Source organism: Nelumbo nucifera, chromosome 3 (assembly GCF_055504915.1).
Source record: "Nelumbo nucifera cultivar China Antique chromosome 3, China Antique-T2T, whole genome shotgun sequence".
Lineage (NCBI taxonomy): Eukaryota > Viridiplantae > Streptophyta > Magnoliopsida > Proteales > Nelumbonaceae > Nelumbo > Nelumbo nucifera.
In genome coordinates, this window is record NC_142651.1 from 24,224,678 (window position 1) to 24,244,159 (window position 19,482).

General features: G+C 46.4%; 1 protein-coding gene across 2 annotated transcripts in view; it reads right to left on the reverse strand.

Moving 5' to 3' along the window:
• Positions 1 to 1,765: 1,765 nt before the first annotated feature.
• Positions 1,766 to 19,482, reverse strand: part of LOC104602625 (LEAF RUST 10 DISEASE-RESISTANCE LOCUS RECEPTOR-LIKE PROTEIN KINASE-like 2.1) — a 31,382-nt gene continuing 13,665 nt past the window's right edge. For both annotated transcript variants that reach the window (XM_088901203.1, XM_010266388.2), the window contains exons 2-3: positions 3,099 to 3,125; positions 1,766 to 2,999 (exon numbers count right to left, since the gene is read on the reverse strand). In XM_088901203.1, the coding sequence (XP_088757329.1) occupies positions 1,882 to 2,999; positions 3,099 to 3,125 (1,145 nt within the window). In that variant the 3' untranslated portion in view covers positions 1,766 to 1,881. The remainder of the gene's footprint in view (positions 3,000 to 3,098; positions 3,126 to 19,482) is intronic.

Below are 19,482 nucleotides of genomic sequence, written 5' to 3' on the forward strand. Positions count from 1 at the left end.
TACCTGAGAATTATTTGCCCCTTTTAATAATGACTTTTTAGAGATAAAATGGTCATCTTCTTATTTACCTGGAAATAAAAGCATATAGGTAAATACACTTATCTAGGTAATTGCATTTTTATAGGTGTGTTTAGAATTGTAAAGTAAGCACTGTAAAGTGTGTTTAGAATTGTAAAGTGAGCATGAGTCCTGTAGGTTGGCATGGCATGGCCAGTATAATTAGACCATGTCGGCATGACCAATTATTTTTAGTTTTTTTTTTTTAAATTTGTCTAATTTGTTAAGCGTTTGTATTTTTGTTACTATTTTGTATTTTTTTGTTAATTCTTTGTCATCTTTACTTAGAAAAAAACAAAGAAAGTCAAAAAGGCAAACTTGTGGGCTCGGGCCAGCACATGCTAGCTAGGATTTGGGCCTTGGGCCATGCTGGGCTTCCTTCTTTGGGGGTGTTATTTTTCTTGATTTTGAGAGGGGGGAAAGTTGGTCAATGGGATTTTGATTCTCATTGACCAAGAATCCTATGTTTTTGTTTTTCAGATTTATGTGGGGACCAAGGAAAGTTTATTTTCCTGTGTACCACTTACCTGAATAAGTGATACCCATCTCCTACGTGGAGTTGCTAACACTTGAATGGAACAAAAGTGCCCTTTTAATAATGGACTTTTATGGTTAAAATGATCATTGCTTTATTTATATGGAAAATAAAAGAAAATGAGTAAATGCAATTACCCGGATAAGTCTTTACTGAGAAACACTTACCCGGGTAAATAACTTACCAAAAAGCGAACATAACCTTAGAATATTTGTGCTGAACATTAACGACCCACCAAGGCCTGCATGTCAACATGGCCCACAAAAGTAGGCCAACCCACATTATAGCTCTAAGAGTGTTATATGGGGATAGCACAGTTGTGAATCTGCCTCAAGGATGCGAAAATACGTCATTAGGTAACTATGGATCTACTTCACTAGGGGATACACACCTCTAAAGTGGGATTCATACAACAAATAATGAGGTGATTTAAAGGCCACCTGGAGTGAACCATAGAAGACTTGTCTCAACCTGTTGAGGATATTCCCTGAAGGCTATAAGCCTATAACCATTTTCCTTTCAGATTTTGACGAAGAACTAGAAGTGAATATATGCTTTGAAAAACTCATTCGTATCCCACCCAGCTGTACAGTATAATGAATGGCATTATGAGTGAGGCCCCGTTTGGTTCGTGAGAATAAGGGTTTGGAATCGGAATCAAAATGGGCTATTCCGGTTCTAACTGTTTGGTTGGGAGGAATCGGAATCCCATTTCCCCATTTGAAGAAATGGCCATTCTCTACCCCTTAGGGATAGATCTCATTCCTTCTGATTTTAATTCCCGTTCTCATTCCTGTCTGAACCAAATGGATTATGGAAATGGACCATTCCAATTCCAATTCTGATTCCAATTCCAACTGCGAACCAAACAAACCCTGATTATGATTAAATATAATAATAACATGAAATTAAAATTGATCATTCACCTTTAACAAGTTCTACAACCAATCAATAATAATCTTGTCCTTCTATGTGCAAGTTTAAAACAGGACGACTCATGTAAGATTTCATGTTTTTGTATTTATTTTAACATAATCTACTATTGTAAGGCAACATCTTTTCTGATTTCATTTGTTCACTTATCTTTTTTAGGCATGCATTAACTATTCAAGTATTCCTTATTCTATCCGTGAGATTAGCAGCCATTTCCAGCAGTTTATCGACATGATATTTGCGCCTTACTACAATGAAAAATACGTGTAAAAGATAATGTGAAGAAATACTGTACTACGTACGTACTTTGCCATAGCTACAGGATAAGCTTAAAAATGCAACAACATTTACTAACTCTATGATATTGACACGGTCGAAAATCTTGTCGGTGATCTTGGTGGGGATGAAAGGAAGGGCTTAGGTGGGATTAGTAGACTATCAGCATTTCTTTCTAACATTTCTAGCACCTTACTCATCGATGGCCGATCTGCTGGGTCTATTTGTATGCACCACAAACCCACCAAAATCATCTTTCTAGCAATTTCTCCTTCCACATTATTTGTAATTCCATGCAGTCCTAAATCCTCTTCTAGCCCAAGACGCTTATAAATCCAGTGTGGAAAATAAATTTCGCTTGTATTATCGACTTCTACCTGAATATTTTTCCTTCCTCCAACCATTTCTAGAATCATCATACCATAGTTATACACATCCGATTTATGCGAGACCCCTCCAAAGTTTCTCGAGAACACTTCTGGTGCAATGTATCCTGCAGTCCCTCTGGCACCTGTCATCGATAGTATACTTTCGTTTCTGGGGCATAGTTTTGCAAGCCCAAAGTCAGAGATCTTCGGACAAAAGTTGTCATCTAAAAGAATGTTATGTGGCTTTATGTCAAAATGTACTATTCGCGTCTTACAACCACGGTGCAAGTACTCTAGCCCTTGAGCAATTCCGACTGCAATTTTGCATAGTATTTCAAATTCGAGGTGAGGAGTTTCTGTTGGTGTTCCACAATAAATAAATTTTTCAAGAGATCCTTTCGGCATGAACTCATAGATCAGAGCTCTTTTGTGTTCCTCGATGCAAAAACCTAGGAGAGTGACAATATTAACGTGGGAAGTCCTGCTAATGCTTGCAACCTCATTAATGAACTCCTCTCCATTGCCTTTGAAGTCATTCAATACTTTCACAGCCACGAGACGACCATCACTTAGTTTTCCTTTGAATACACCACCATAACCTCCTTGGCCTAATTTATCTTTGAAGCAATTCGTCATTCTCTTGACATCTGAATACTTGTATCTTGTTGGAGTCAAGGATCCATAACTCTTTAGGAACGCTTCTACATTTTGAATATTCTTTGTTTTCCCGCTTCGAGAGAGAATTACATTATCTGAAGAGACTTTCTTTCTCATCCAACAGAATATAATTATTATTGCGATAAGAGCAAAACCTCCTCCAGTTGATGCAGCTGTGGGCAATGAAAGGAGATAATGAGACAGAGAGAGATGTAAATCAATGGGTGAATGGAGAATGAATAGAAGAAATTAGACTTTGCTAGGTGTACTACCTATTGCAACCCAATTTCCTGTTTTCCCTGCAGCAGAATAAAGACGAGATAACATATCATTAGAAAACATAATCGGATTACTTGAAACTTATTTTGCAAGATCTCAAAATTATAGCCTATCAGGTTGAATGAAATTGTCAATCCAAGGGATAACAGATGAATGATATAATCCTGCATAAAGGCTCGGCATGTGACAATATATAGAGTTTAGATCGATGCTCATAACCATAAAGTAAAGAAATGCAAGAACTAAGACAGTTTCAGATCTTCAAGTCCTGTGGACCTCTGAGTAAAAAGGATACCCTTGTCATCACATGATCAATACTCATGATGCTTTTGTCATCAAGCAAACCCTACACCATATGTAATGGCCCCAACAGAAAAGAAGTAGTACACATTAATGAAAGTAGACCATTCAAATTTTTCTGTTATTTGTAGATGTATGATTAATATATGGATAAATTTCTTAAACTATCTTTATAGTTTAGTTAATTGACCAAGTGTATCCTTACTGTTTAAAAATTGATTGACGCTACTCCTACTATTTCTATAATTATCTAAATCTTATCAATGTTGTTAAACATGGACAGAAAGTCTAAAATGTCCATTTTACCCTTTAACTCAAATATTTGATCGGCAAAATTACTGTTTTAACCTATATGTGCGGGTTCGCTTAGCATGGATGAGTGGCCGCCGATGGCCACCGATCTCTATTCGAAGGAAACACTACAACATCAGCTGCCGCTAGGCTCTGCTGGATTAACCTTAGATTGCTGCCTTTTGCTTTAGATGGAGATCAATAGAGGATTTTCAAAATGTTTCACCAGAAGAGGATTTAAAAACCCCACCAAAGGATGGAGATCAATAGAGCACCCAAGAATAGAGAGGAGCACCATCGCCTTCGCTCGCGACGCTTGTCGCTGCAATTTCCGAATGACGGTGCGACGGTGAGAAATGTTGGAGATCTCAAATCTGCAAGGAACCCAGATCTGAGATCTGGCCCGTCGTCTGCTTCTTCTTCAATGTAGCTACTCATTGTCGATGATGATTTGTTTCGATAGGTGGGTGTTAATTTCTCACCGCTTCGATCTACAAGGAACCCTTTTTCTCCTATGTTGTCGATACTCTTAACCCAAGTCCTTTAAATGCCCAGCTGCTCCCACCCGGGTTGGACTTTTCCCTCTCATTCAAACTCCCCTCCAACCTTCTCTCATGTGAACCCTAGCCATTATGAGACCACTGGCGACCAACATCAACTGATGTGTGATGGCAAGGACTCAGCTGGAGATTGAGTCATTCCAATTCTTGAGGGAAGAAGATGAGAACTAGATCTCATCTTAAGCACGGTTTGAGGTTCTACATTCGACACTCCCGAGCCCCCGTCCTCGAAAGTCACCCTGCATTGACTAGGTTCGTGTCAAGACGAAGAAACAAGGGAAGAAGATGAGAATTATGTCAGAATAAGAGTTTCAGAAGAATAGACCCAACCCAGGACGGGATTCATCCGCAACCACATCAGGATTGCCTGTAGCACAGGAAACAGAGATGGGTTCATCTGCCTTTAATGATTTGCAAAGCTCTGAGAGCCTTTGAGGCTGAGTTTAACTATTTCCTTCCTTGCAGGTCTTCGTGTACTTCAACGAATGAAAGACAAAAGGCGGTAAAAGGGAGGACTTCATGAGAGTTTAACTGTTCATCGTCTTCGACGAAGAACAAAGTGACGAGAGCAGAGGATTCAGGTGACCTGTCTTCGTTGTTAGTTCAGGATCTCAATGGAGTGATGAGAGTTTAATTGTTCATTGTCTTTCTTAGCTTAGGAGATCAATAGAGGGTTGATCTTAATAAGATTGTTGATTTAGGAACCGATCTGGTGTTGATGGAGAGTAATCTCTGTTTGTTAGCTCTAGAGCTCAACGGAGGGTTGATCTTGGTAAGAATGTTGATTTGCGAACTGATCTGGTATTGATGGAGATAGTCGGAGGAAGATAGAGGAAAGAGAGAGAGGTCGGAGGGGGAAGGGAGTGCCTGTTGAGAGGAAGGGGATGAGGATAACATTGGGCTTTAAAAAAATTTTAAATGTCATGTGATGTAACATTTGTACAGGTTTTGAGGAAATATTAACAATTGCTAAAGATAAGGTAGAGTTAGACAATTGTCAGAAATAATAAGTGTAATGTCAGTCAATTTTCAAACAGTAAAAATACACTTATCTAATGAAGCAAAGAAAAGCAGTATCTAATCTATTCAATGTTGTATTGGGAACCATTAATTGCTGTTTCTATGCCAAAGTTTTGGATGAAGAATACAAATTTGTGAGAAAGTTGATTATTTTTTCTACCTGAAACTTTTGAGTTTATCACTACAAATTATTGTTTCTATGTGAAACATCATATTTAAGAGGGGTTCCTTTCCAATACATGGTTGATTTTATTTTTGAAAATAAAAACAACTGCCATATCAGTTAAATTGTTTTTGTTTTCCATGATCAACCACACACACGCATTATTTTAGTTGATGTGATTTTCGATGTGATGTGACTTAAGACTACATATTTCACCAATTTATGTTAGATCAACCCAAAAGGTATAGACGGGAATCGGTATCAAAGACAACCAAAACTGTTTTATCTAAGAATTGTGCTCCTAACCCCATGTCTAGAGTATCTTAAGTAATACTCCAGCAAAGCGTTTGCTTCCACAAGTTATTCTACCCTCTCCTTCGAACTTGCTCCCTATCAATTAGTTTAATTGAAGATTGTGGTAACTAGATATATAAGCATTCATAAAGTAAAGTAGACCATTTATTGGCGTTAGAGTTCTGATCATAATTCAGAAATTAACCTCAACTTTCCAAGTCTGAGGTGATTGACATAGCCGATCGACATTAAGTATGTACACATGGCACACTTGAAAAGGAATATCAATTCTCTTATTGAAAAATAAAATGGATATCACCTTAATCCTCTCTTTGATTTCAATTCCTTTTCTTTTCTAGATGACAACAAAAAAAAAAAAATCAAATTACAGATGACGCGAGTATGATTAAGATGGGCTTGAAACCAACATTCAACAACTCTGAAATGAACGGGTCCACGTTTCAATTTTGACTAATAGGATGATATGTGTACACTGAAAACTCTTTTCCCCCGGGCTGCGTCGTGTAACACATTGCATAGTTTGCACTCACTCAGTCCGGGGCATTGAGGACCCTAACACAACTAGAATTTTACATTTGCTGGCTGGAGTGCACCAGCACTACCAGACGGATCAAGTAGGGTTTTGCAAAATGATCAGATCAAATTCACCAAGGATATATTTGAATTCGATCTGATTAGAATCCAAGAAATTCGATAGCTAATAGATATGCAAAATATAAATTCAATTTCGATTTGATATCTGACTCCTCCAATCCAATTGAATTGTAGTGTTAGTGAATCTGTATAAAAGTCAGCATACATATATAAGAATGAACCTACTTAATTCTAAAAGGTTTGATTGATACTAAAAACTAGTATTTTGTGTATGTGTTGGAATTTGATCCGATTATGATTGAATGAACAATCCAACTGCAAACTTAAACGAATCGGATTCGCCAGATTGAATCCAATCCATTTGCATCCCTCAAAGCAGCGGCCAGCGGGTGTATCAAAATAGTAAAAGCAATATCCAAGAAAAGGTGTTTACATACCCGAGGGTCCTGGCGGACACGTAGTTGGGTAAGCCCCGCCAGGGCAAAAGCAAGTGGGTTGTTCCAAGGTGGAGTTATATCCGCATCCTCCACCCGAGTCCAAGCATTCCCCACAGAATAAATCGTTTATGATGGAGGATGATTTGGCCCGATCTCGTAAGATGGGGACACGTGGGTATAACCTAGCATAAGTAACAGATCAATGTGGCAGTCTGGCCATAACTTGTACTGGATTCGTCGGAGCCCAGCAATACAACTCGATGGACGTGGCAGCTCGCCAAGAAGAAACATCCAGCATACTCTGAATTCTCCCTAAGGGAGGAGGACTCCTAAACTCCTCCTGAGACCCGAGCTCCTCCCAGTGGGTCCCAAATTCTTCCTTCCTGAGAAGGGAACACCCCGATCTACGGGAAGTATCCTGAAGTGGGGACACTTCAGGATAGCCCCATTACCGCTCCTGCCCATACTTGCCTAAGGTTCGCCTTAAGCACTCGCACCTCGGCTACCCCCAGCACCCCGGTGTAGGGTAGCTCGGACCAAGGCAGCTCGACGGAAAGTAGCTCGACAACCTGCAGAAAAGATCTGCCTAACAATAGTACCTATCGAATCTGGAGGCTGCGCCCACGTCTCTTGTCAGGCGGCGTCGTGCCTGCTACTTCTGCCAGATATGGCACGCCTAACAGGTCCGTACCCTGCAACGGCTGCCCACATCCGCCACCTCGGCTCTGGTAGTAACGGATGTGGCAGAGGCGGTTACACCTGATTTGAGAGATCTTCAATATAAAAAGACCTCGACACTCGAAGAGAAGAGGTAATGAACTTGTGTTATCTGCTCTCTCAGCTCTTTGTTTGTATTCTTCAGTTCTCTTAGAGTTCTAACTTAATCATCAGAGTGTTCCCGCCGGGCGAGCCCCTCGGGAATTCTTCACCTTCTTCTTCGCCTCAGGTACCATCCGTCACCAGCTAGGAGCCAGGTTTCCGCCAGCTATGAGTGCCCGGATCGCGCAGCATCATTTGGCACCGTCTATGGGAAACACTTCAAAAAGCCTTCCTCTAATCTCCACAACTCTCTCTAAAAAATTCAGCATTCATGGCTTCTTCCAGCAATGTCAGACAAGGTGCAAACCGAAACACCTCTGAGGAACAACCCCAACTTCCCACTGTCTGCATCGGACAGCTCACCGTCCCCCTCTCTACGGACGGAGTTCCCAGTCTGAGTGTGCCTCAGACAGTGGCACCTGTGTACATTCCACTTCCCCCTGCGATTGGAACAACCTTCGCTGAACCCTCCGTCATCCCTCCGGTGGCCAACCAAAGCCAGCTTGAGGACCTGATGCAGTGCATGCGAGCTATGCAAGCTCAAATGCAACAGTTCCAACAGCTTCAACTTTATCAGCAGCAAGTGCTGCACCAAGTTTCCCAGTATCAGTATCAACAGCAGTTTCCCCTACTGCCTCAGGCCCAGCAGCCACTCCCTCCTAGGCATCCGACCACGCAGCAAGCTAAGCCCCGCCATCGGAACGAACTTCCTTCTCGCCGAGGAGAGACCTCGGCATCATCTCATGGCGGAAAAGAGAGACCAGCTACCCCTGCCTCGCAGCCTGCAGTCAAGTCAGGGGCCTCCCAGCTAGTTAGGCCCGCGTCGCCTCAGCACTCACAGTCTGTGCTGGCCATAGACTTGAGGCAAGGCCCCTCAGTTCGCAGCTACCAGCAGAAGTCCGAGCCCCTCCCTGGGCCCATCGAGCTCGGTAATGCCGAAGCCAGTAGCACCAACGCCGAGCCAGCATGGAAGCAGCGGAGGTGCCGCCGAGCTCGCTGAGCTCCCACTCACGATCTGCCCGAGCTCCAGGGTAAGGAGGAGGTAAGCTTGGGTGAAGTAAAAGTTACCCCACTTCTTTCAGTTCCTTCTCCTCTGTCGCCAGAACTCCTTGTTGTTCCTATGCCAAAGGATTTCAAGCTTCCCCCACTAGATAAGTATGACGGATCCTTTGACCCGAATGACCATGTGGACGCCTTCCAGTCCCAGATGCACCTGGAAAGGGCCAGTGAATCCTGTATGTGCGTGGCTTTCTCCACCACCTTCAAAGGGGTAGCCCGTACATGGTACCGAAACCTTGCACCCGGATCGATAAGGAGCTGGGCACAGTTCGTGCAAGTCTTTGTTTCCCACTTTGTCACCAGCAAGAGATGCCCAAGAACTCAAGAGAGCCTCCTTGGCATAGCCCAGAAGGAAGGGGAGTCCATCCGAAGCTATATCAAGCGATTCAACGATGCTTGTATGCAAATACCCGACCTGGACCCTGCAGTTCGGCTCACTGCGGCCAAGCGAGGCATCACCCATAAAGAATTCAAGTGGCATGTGGTTGTTAATCAACCCAAGACTATGACCGAGTTACTCAAGCTCGCGGATCAGTTTATAGGGACGGAGGAGGAGATCAACTAGAAAGGTGAACAGGCCCTTGAGAAAAGAAAAAGGAAGACAGAGCCCTCAACCCAGGGTAGTAAGAAGAAGATGGACCAACCTCGGGGGGCAAGGCCAGGACAGCCTTTCCGAGCTTCGACAGCAGAAAGGGCAGACTACACGCCCCTGAAAGCGAAGTGGGCCGAGATCCTTATGGCCATCAAGGACGCCCCGTATATGAAGTGGCCACCTCGGTTGAAGGCAGACCCTAATGTAAGGAATAAAAATTTGTATTGTAATTTCCATAAAGACCACGGTCATAGTACTGAAAACTGTAAAAACCTCCGCGACGAGATAGAGGAGCTCCTCCATCGTGGATACCTGAGAAATTTTGTATAGATTAATAATAATAATAAAGCAGGTCGGCAGGGGGAGCATAGTAGAGACGCTCCCGAACCTAGCAGGTAGGCAGAGAAACCGCAGAGGCAGCCCCTAGAAGAGAGACCAGTTCGGGGGACTATCCACGTGATCGTTGGAGGTTCAATTGTCGCGGGTTGCACTTCGGCAGCAGCTCAGGCATCAGCTCACGAGGCCGCTAGGGAAGAGCAAAATCCCCCGAAGTGGCCAAGGATGGAAGACCCGATCTTCTTCATAGAGGACGACGCACGCAGTGTCCACTACCCCCATGATGACGCGCTCGTCATAAAGGTAATGATTAACGACTTTGAAGTCAGGCGTGTCCTTGTCAACTCGGGCAGCTCGGTGGATATCCTTTTCAAAGTAGCATTCGACCAGCTCCAGCTCCAAGAAAGCGACCGGAAGCCCGCAAATACTCCCCTGGTTGGTTTCAGCGGAGAGGAAGTTAGGCCCCTGGGAAGGATTACAGTACCTGTGGAAATCGGAACTTGGCCTAGCATAGTGAGGCTCAACCACGATTTCTTAGTGGTCGCAACCCCCTCCCCGTACAATGCCATAGTAGGTCGGACGATCACCCAGGCCCTACGTGTTGTGGTCTCCACTTACTATTTGGCAATGAAGTTTCCCACAGACTTCGGAATTGGGATAGCGCGGGGTGACCAGCTTGAGTCTCGCAAGTGCTATGTCGCCGCCCTTAAAAGGAAAGCTAAGGTGGCTGACGACCTCGAGCTGGAACGACCTACGGAGCAATGCAAGGAACGAGTTGCACCCACAGAAGAGACTGTCTCCATCCCGGCATCGACAGAGGACCCAGCTCGGACACTTCAGATCGATGCTTCTATTGAGAAGCCTCTACGATCCCAACTAGTAAGTTTTTTACTTAAAAATTTAGATGTTTTTGCATGGTCCGCGGCAGAGATGCTCGGCATAGACCTTAGCATTATGACTCACAAGCTGAATACTGATCTTGTAGTTAGACCCGTTAGATAGAAGAAACGCAACTTAGCCCCAGAGCGATGAAGGGCAATCGACGGGGAGGTCGGGAAGCTCCTCGCAGCAGACTTTATCGGGGAAGTCCATTACCCGAGCTGGGTGGCCAACCCTGTTCTGGTAAAAAAGGCTAATGGTAAATGGCGCATGTGCGTTGACTACATCGACCTGAACCGAACTTGCCCAAAGGATTGCTTCTCACTCCCCAGGATCAACCGTCTGGTTGACGCGACCTCAGGGTACGAGTTGCTGAGCTTCTTAGATGCCTATTCGGGCTACAACCAGATCAGGATGGATCCAGCTAACGAATAAATGCCTTCATAACCGAGCTCAGCCTGTACTATTACAAGGTCATGCCCTTTGGGTTGAAAAATGCTGGGGCAACCTTTTAGAGACTTGTAAATAAATTATTTGAGCCACTGATTGGTAGGAAAATAGAATGTTATGTAGACGACATGGTCGTCAGAACCCAATTTTCACATGATTTAATACAAGATTTGCATTCGGTTTTTGAAATTCTGCGTAAGTTTAACATGAAATTTAACCCGAATAAGTGTGTCTTCAGTGTCACCTCGGGTAAATTCCTAGGGTACATCGTTAACCGGCGCGGCATAGAGGATAACCCGGACAAAATTAAAGCTATCCTAGAAATGAGACCACCCCGGAAATTGAAAGAGGTTCAGAAGTTGAATGGCCGTTTAGCCACTCTGAGCCGTTCATGTCCAAGTCGGTAGACCGTTGCCTGCCTTTCTTTAAGGCAATAAAAAGCAAAGGCTTCGAATGGACCGAAGAATGGCAGCTCGCGTTCGACGAGCTCAAAAAGTACCTCTCTAGCATCCCAGTCTTAACCCGACCCGAAGAAGGTGATGTTTTAGAGTTGTACCTCTCGGCAAGTGACGGGGTGGTCAGCTCGGTACTAATAAGAGAAGTAGATCGGGTCCAATGACCCGTCTACTATGTTAGTAAAGTGTTGCAGGGAGCCGAAATGAGGTACCCAAAGATAGAAAAGCTAGCCTATGCACTAGTCATTGCAGCTCGGAAGCTCCGTCCGTACTTCCAAGCTCACACCATCTCGTCCTTACCAAGTTACCAACAAACCTCTAAGGCAAGTCCTGCTCAAGCCCGAGGTCTTCGGAAGGTTAACAAAGTGGGCCATTGAGCTCAGCGAGTACGAGCTCCAGTACAAGCCGCGAATTGCTATCAAGGCCCAAGCCTTGGCAGATTTTGTTGCAAAATGCAGCTTTAGCTCCGAAGTCCCCAGGTCGGTCGAACACGAGGCCCCCAACTCGGGCAAGCCTGAGGTTCCCAGGCCGGTTGAGCTCGAGCACCATGAAGTAGCAACCAGCGCGGCATCTCTCCTATTCAGACCAAGCGCGAACTGGGATGAGGAGCCCTGGATCCTTCACGTAGATGGCTCATCAAACCAGCAGGGCAACAGAGCTGGGATTGTTCTGTATGGGCCGAGCGGTGTGAAACTGGAGTATGCACTACGCTTCGAGTTTGTGACATCCAGCAATGAAGCAGAGTACGAGGCGTTACTAGCCAGGCTGAATCTAGCAAACAAGGTGAAAGCCAGGCACATTGTTGTCTGCAGTGATTCTCAGCTCGTGGTTAACCAGGTTACGGATGAGTACGAAGCTCGTGAGCCAACCATGATAGCTAACTTAGCCAAAGTAGAGAGGGGTTCTGCTCAACTTCCAGTCACACTTCATCCAGTGGATCCCGAGATTAGAGAACGCTGAGGCCGATGCCCTATCCCGGTTAGCCAGCACTAGTGATAACACCATGAGAACCGTGTATATAGAGAACTTACCTCGGCCTAGCATTCTCGGGGGGGGGGGGGGGTCACTCCCGTCGTTCAAGCAGAGCCGAACTGGATCGATCCGCTCATGAGCTTCCTGCTACATGGATCCCTCCCTGTAGATTGTAATGCCGCCAGAAGGGTAGAGCGTCAGGCAGCCAAATACGTCATGATAGACGAGTGGTTGTACCAAAGATCCTACACGCTCCCCTATCTGCGCTGCTTGTGGCCCTCTGAGGCTGAGCTCGTCCTCCGTGATACTCATGAGGGCCTGTGCGGCGGACACTTGGGGGGCAGGGCCCTCGCCCAGAAAGCATTGCGACAGGGGTACTACTGGCCAACGATGAAGGCAGACGCAACCGAGCTCGTCAAAAGATGCGACAAGTGTCAGAAGCACGCCACCATCCACCACTAGCCTGTCGCCGACCTAAAGTACCTCACTAGCCCGTGGCCATTCGCATAGTGGGGGATCGACATACTCGGGCCATTCCCACCAGCAACAGGTCAAAGAAGATTCCCATCGGTAGCAGTCAATTATTTCACTAAGTGGGTTGAGGCTGAACCCCTCACAACAATCACAACTCGGAATGTGCAGAACTTCTTCTAGAAGAGCATAGTGTGTCGTTTCGTACTACCTCGGTTACTGATCTCTGACAACGGTAAGCAATTCGAGGACATCAAATTCCAGAACTGGTGCCAAGACATGGGAATTCAACAAAACTTCACCTCGGTGGCACACCCTCAAGCAAACGGTCAAGCGGAAGTCACGAACAGAGCTATCCTCCGCGGACTAAAGGCATGCCTAGACCGAGCTAATGGACTATGGGCAGACGAGCTGCCCAATGTATTATGGGCTTATCGGACCACAATAAAGACCGCAACAGGCGAGACTCCCTTCAATCTCACTTACGGCACTGAAGCAGTCATCCCAGCCGAGATCAAGGTCCCCACTCTACGACTAGAAGAATATGATGACAAGGAAAATGAAGGCGAGCTACGCACCAACCTCGACCTACTTGACGAGGTACGGGACCTCGCATATATCAGGACCGCGGCCTACCAGCAAAGAGTTGCTCGGTACTATAACGCCAAGGTCAAAAAGCGGAACTTCCGCGTTGGAGACCTGGTTCTTTGTAAAGTTATGGTGCCTGAGCCTGGCGTTGGTAAGCTCGGGCCTAATTGGGAAGGACCTTATCGAGTAAAGCGGGTGCTCAGGGAAGGTACATACGAGCTCGAAATCCTAGAAGGGAAACAAGTACCTCGGGCATGGAACATTGTCAACTTAAGGCAATATTACCCATGATCGCCGAGCTGAGTGAACTACAAGTCGCTCTTTGAGCCCAAGGGCTAAAATGTCGAGCTAACGATGACCTTGGCACTATAGAACCCAGTCGCCTCTTCGGCATGGGCAAACTCCAAGAGGAGGTGGACCGTAGCCGCTCTTAGAGCCTAAGGGCCAAAATGCCGAGCTAACGATGACCTCGGCACTATAGGACCCAGTCGCCTCTTCGGCATGGGCAAACTCTAGGGGGGAGTGACTAAAGCCACTCCCTCCAGCCAAAGGGCTAAAATGCCGAGCTAACCAAGGGCCTCGACACTGTAGTGCATAGTATGCCAAGGACGCAAGCAGCTTAGGTATGGACCCTACGACGCTTAGCCACCTCGGCATACAACGGGTTGGACCCGCTAGGGACAGCCAGCAAGTCAAATACTGGAAGACAGTTCAGGCATATGCCTTACTATGTCGCTCACCTCGATGTACATTATAAAAACCACTCCTACAAGGTACAGGGAGACAATTCAGGGAGGCGATAGATGAAAAACCCTACTTCGGACACTTAACAGTTCGGATAAAGCAGTCACTCTGGAAAAAGTATAAAGTGCGCAGTACTAGCAAAAAAGCGAAATTCATTGATTGAGAGTTCCATACAATGAGCTCGGTAAAAAAAAAAAAAAAGAGAAACTAAAACTGAGCTCACAGGCTCAAGGTACAAGGACTACACAAACTATTTGGGGGACTCGTCATCTTTACTCGGGACCTCCTCAGAAGCTTCTACCAGGTCGGTGGCATCTGCCTCTTTGTCGCCGCTCTCCTCTTTAGAATCTGAGTCCTCTGTGGCCTGGCGGGCTATCTCGTCCGTGATCCGCGAAGTGGTGATGGCGCTCGTGTCGAGCTTAGGGTATGTGTGCCTTATCAACCACCTACTAAGCTTGAAGCCCTTACAATAGGCCTCCGTCAGCACGGCGTCAAACTTGTCTAATCTGACATAGTCTAGGGCGGCCTTAACCTTGGTCTCCTCTATGGCCTGGTTGAAGATCTCAGTTTTCTCCTCAATATCGGCCTTGAGGAACTCCACCTCGTGCTTCAGAACCCCTTTATCCTCCTTAAGGTCTTTCACCTCAAGCTCTAAAGCCCCCTTGCCTACTTGGAGGGCGTTAACCTTGCTCTTTAGCTCATCCCTCTCACGTGCCAGCTCCTCCTTCTCCGCCATCAACGCCTTGATGACATTCTTCTAAGCTGAAGCATCGCTCTCCAACCGATAGATTTGGTCACGAGCTGCCCTCAGATCGGTGTGGGCTGCGCGAGCCGAGTTCTCGGCAGCTAGAGCCCTCTTCAGATGCCTCTCGGACTGAAGGATCTTTATAACTTACCACCATTGTGTGGGTGGCAGCCCAGGCTCCAAGTTGAACAGGAGTGAGGTCAGCCCAAATGGTGACCTCTTTGGCGTAGACAGCCCCCTTGCTCTTTCGAATGTTGCATTGAGGAATCAGGATGCTCCGGGCTCCCTCTTGACCTCAGGCTCAGCGGATGGGCTCAGTGGAAGCTTCAGCCGCTGCATCAGCGGCCTCGGTGGTGACCTCGGGCTTCGCAGCTGCCTGTGGAGCAGGCTCTGCCGATGTCTTGAGCTCCCGAGGTGGTAGGATCTCCTCCAAGTTGATGATTGGACGTACATCAGGGAGCTCAGGCTCAGAGGTAGGAGCCTACGGAAGCTCGGGTTTGGAAGTGGGGGCCTATGGAGACTCGATGCGAGCTCTCTTGGTAGCTCGCTTCTTCCTCCCTTTCATTTGGCGGAAAAGCCTCTCCCCCTTAAGCTTCTCTTCTTCCATGGGCCCTGCAACATAGCTCAACATTAGTAAACTCGAAAGTACTAACTATTTAAGCAAGGTACTAAGTAAGACAACCTACCCGGGCTCAAGCCGGCCTGTATGAGCTTGCTCTTGGCGATATAATCCTTGTAATTAAACCCGAGCTCAACCCATGATTGGAGCGTCTCCCTTGTCTTCTTGTCCAGGATAACACCGGGGTCTTGAATAACTACCCTCCAGTGAGTGGGGAAGGGCCACCCCGCGGTGTTCCGTACTACGAAGTAGTCCTGCTTCCAGGCCAGGACTTTGCTAGGAAGCTTGTGCAGTAACTTAAAACCCGAGCGAGGGGACAGGTAGTAGGCCCACCTGTGCTCGGGGAGAATGCTTGTAGCGCTTCTTTATTGAAAGGATCGAGCAAAAGATATCTAAGTTCAAAGGAAGGATGTACTCGAAGCAAAGGGATATGGTCCCGACCACGTTATGAACGGAGTTCGGGTGGAGTTGGTCTATTGTGACGTTGAAGTGGTTCAGGACATCTACGATAAGAGGGTGGAAAGGAAGACGGAGCCCGGCTATAAGCTGCTCCCGGAAGATCACGATCTCGTCAGGACCATGCTCCCATGGGAAGTTACTTGCAGGAAGACTATAGGTATACTCCCTAGGTAGATTGTATTGCCGGATGAGGTATCGGAGCCTCTCCAGGGTCATAGTGGAGGGGTCGAACCTATCCGGCATCCAACCTCGGTGAGAGGTGGATGCCAGATTACCCGAGGCCTCCCGCGCCTCGTGAGACTGGACTTCGGTGGGGTCACCCTGAGCCGAGGTACCCACCAAGGAAAAGCAACCGAACTAGGGAGAATTGACTCGAGCTGGAGACCTTAAACGCGAGCTCAAGACAAATGCTGAGGCCTTTTGGCGAGGAAAAATGACCAGGACCCCCGCTATTTATAGCCACTGTACTCGGGCATCAACGGTCAAGATCAAGACGATCTGACGGCTCTCAAGAAAACCGGCTATACGACCCCCGAGGCAAAATCGGTTTAGCGCGTTTTTTGACGTCCACGGAGTTCATGGATTGCGTGACGTCCGTGCGTAGACTATACGCCACCCGGATTGCCCTTGATCAAGCCGAACAGTGAACTGGTTTGACCAATAAGCCGCCTGACCAGGAGGCCAGAGCTCCGAGCCAAATCCACCCGGCACACCGCGGACTCCCCGCATTGGGTCAGAACCCCCAGCACGGGAAGTGGGGGGCAATTGATGGAGGGTGATTTGGCCCGACCTCGTAGCACGGGGACACGTGGGTACAACCTGGCATAGGTGACAACTCAGCGTGGCAGCCTGGCCATAACTTGACGTACTGGACTCGCTGGAGTCCAGCAATACAACTCGGCGGATGTGGCATCTCGCCGAGAAGAAACATGCAGCATACTCCGAATTCTCCCTAAGGGAGGAGGACTCCCGAGCTCCTCCCATTGGGCCCCGAACTCTTCCTTCCTGAGAAGGGAACACCTCGATCTATGGGAAGTATCCCGAAGTGGGGACACTTTGGGATAGCTCCATTACCGCTCCTGCCCATACTTTTCTAAGGTTCGCCTTAAGCACTCGCACCTCGGCTACCCCTAGCACCCCGGTGTAGGGTAGCTCGGACCAAGGCAGCTCGGTGCAAAGTAGCTCGGCAACCTGCAGAAAACATCTGCCTAACAATAGTACCTGCCGAATTTGGAGGTTGTGCCCACGTCTCTTGTCAGGCGGCGTTGTGCCTGCCACTTTTGCCAGATGTGGCATGCCTGACAGGTCCATACCCTGCAACGGCTGCCCACATCCGCCACCTTGGCTCTGGCAGTAACGGCTGTGGCAGAGGCGGTTACACCTGATTCAAGAAATCTTCAATATAAAAAGGCCCCAACCCTCGAAGAGAAGAGGTATTGAACTTGCACTATCTTCACTCTTAGCTCTTTGTTTGTATTCTTCAGTTCTCTCAGAGTTCTAACTTAATCATCGGAGTTTTCCCGCCCAGCAAACCCCTCGGGAATTCTTCACCTTCCTCTTTGCCTCAGGTACCATCTGTCACCAGCTAGGAGCCAGGTTTCCGCCAGCTAGATGTGCCCGGATCGCGCAACATCAGTTTACAATCCACTACAACTTAAAACCTTGCTTAAAAACTCCTCCCAAATCATAGTAGTACTTCACCTCCGAACTTCCAATTACAGGAACCACCATACTTGCTCCACATATCCATGGTGTTGTGAAAGGATTTGGTAGAAGGCCATAGAAAATGGGACCAAAGAGACCATTACTAGTGCTGGCCCGACAACTATCTTGGGACAGGAAAATAATTGTATTAATATAGGCCGATGAAGAGAGTAGGGAGCGACCATAGAACAAGGTAAGGTTGATGGTGCCAGGAGCATAACCTAAGAATTTGAGATCCAGGGTGGTGTTAACCAACTTCTGAGGGAGAAAACGAGGTCACTGTAACTTTGGAGGAGAAGCTCTGAGGCGCGTCTGAAGACACTGTCTTTAGAACGTTATTTGCCCCCACTCAGTTTTTCTGAGTTTGTTGTTGGGTTACAGGAAAATTCATTCCCAGGATATAGCAGAACCTTGGGCGAGAATGTGCAACCAGCAAAGTTGAAGAGTCTTCAAAGAAACCTTCTGTGAGACTGTAGCAGACCGGACTGAGAGAGAGAGAGAGTGAATTTCGAAATTGTGTGTTTTGGAGTCTGATTCATGCTCCCTAAATAATTTGTGAAGAGGTATGAAGAAAAGGTAGGTGCTGGTTTAGAGAAGGCACATTGAACAGTCACAATTTCAAACATTGTGACTATTTAAAAAGTAGTTAACAGTTAGTGATTGTTAACTTTGAATTGTGCCTCTTGATCACACTCGATCGAATCGTGACCGTTCAAAACTTATAATTTTTCAATGTGGGGCAAGTTCAAAACTGGGTTTTATAAGAGAAAAATTGATTTTCAATCAAGTGTGCAGGTGCAATTTCTCATGACCAATCAAACCCATTGGATTTAATCTCGTATGAGATTAAAATCCAACAATATTAATATCCCATAAATCCACTCGGGCCACCTTCAGAACTCGGCGCCCATGATCGATGTTCAAAACGCGATATCTTTCTGAATTGATCACTATTGTGGCGTTATCTTCCCCACATTCCAGATCCTACCAGGGATGCCCGCAGTCGTTCAGGTTTCCCTTCTCCCGGAATGGGTATTGGACTCCGGTGATATCTCCACACTTAAAGGGACGGCAGCTTAAGTATGGTGGATCGTCATTAGACAGACATCGTAGAACGTCGACGACTAAGACAAGGATGAGGGTGAATAGGAAGGTTAAGTGGTGTGTTGGAATCATTTTGTTTTTCCCCTAATGCATAGAAGAAGAGGTTAATTAAGGTGGAAAGATAAATAGGGGAAATTGTAGATGTTTGGAGTACGCTAATAAGTAGTAACCACCTAATAACCGCGGTAAACAGGAATACGTACATCAAAACCTTTGACAAAGTCTAGCAGGCGGATTCTATATTATTTCCAGAAGAAAGTGATGAAAGGGAAAGAAAGAAGAAACATTTGGTCCCCGTCAATACAAGACTAGATGCTTCCTACAATCGGAGTGGTTTTCCTTGCACTCCATTTACTCACGGGAGTTGAGTCTTAAGTGTGACTCATACCAGGCGATATGATACATATATTAGAATTTGTTAATTTTCACATAGAATTAACAGAGAATTCAAACCTTGCAAAGGTATTACTATTTTCCCTTTATCCCTATTGATGAGGGCGGATTTGGCCTTTCAAAGATATTGTGACACATGGTACCTGAGAATAAATAGGTGACACCCGGAATCACTTTGGCAATAACTTGTCTTAGCCAAGTTGATGGTGTCCCACCTGGTGGCCCAGGCGTGACCTGGTACAGGCACAGCCTGGCAAAGGCGCAGCTTGGCGGCCTGGCCCTAGCGCGACCTGGCAGCCTGGCACAGG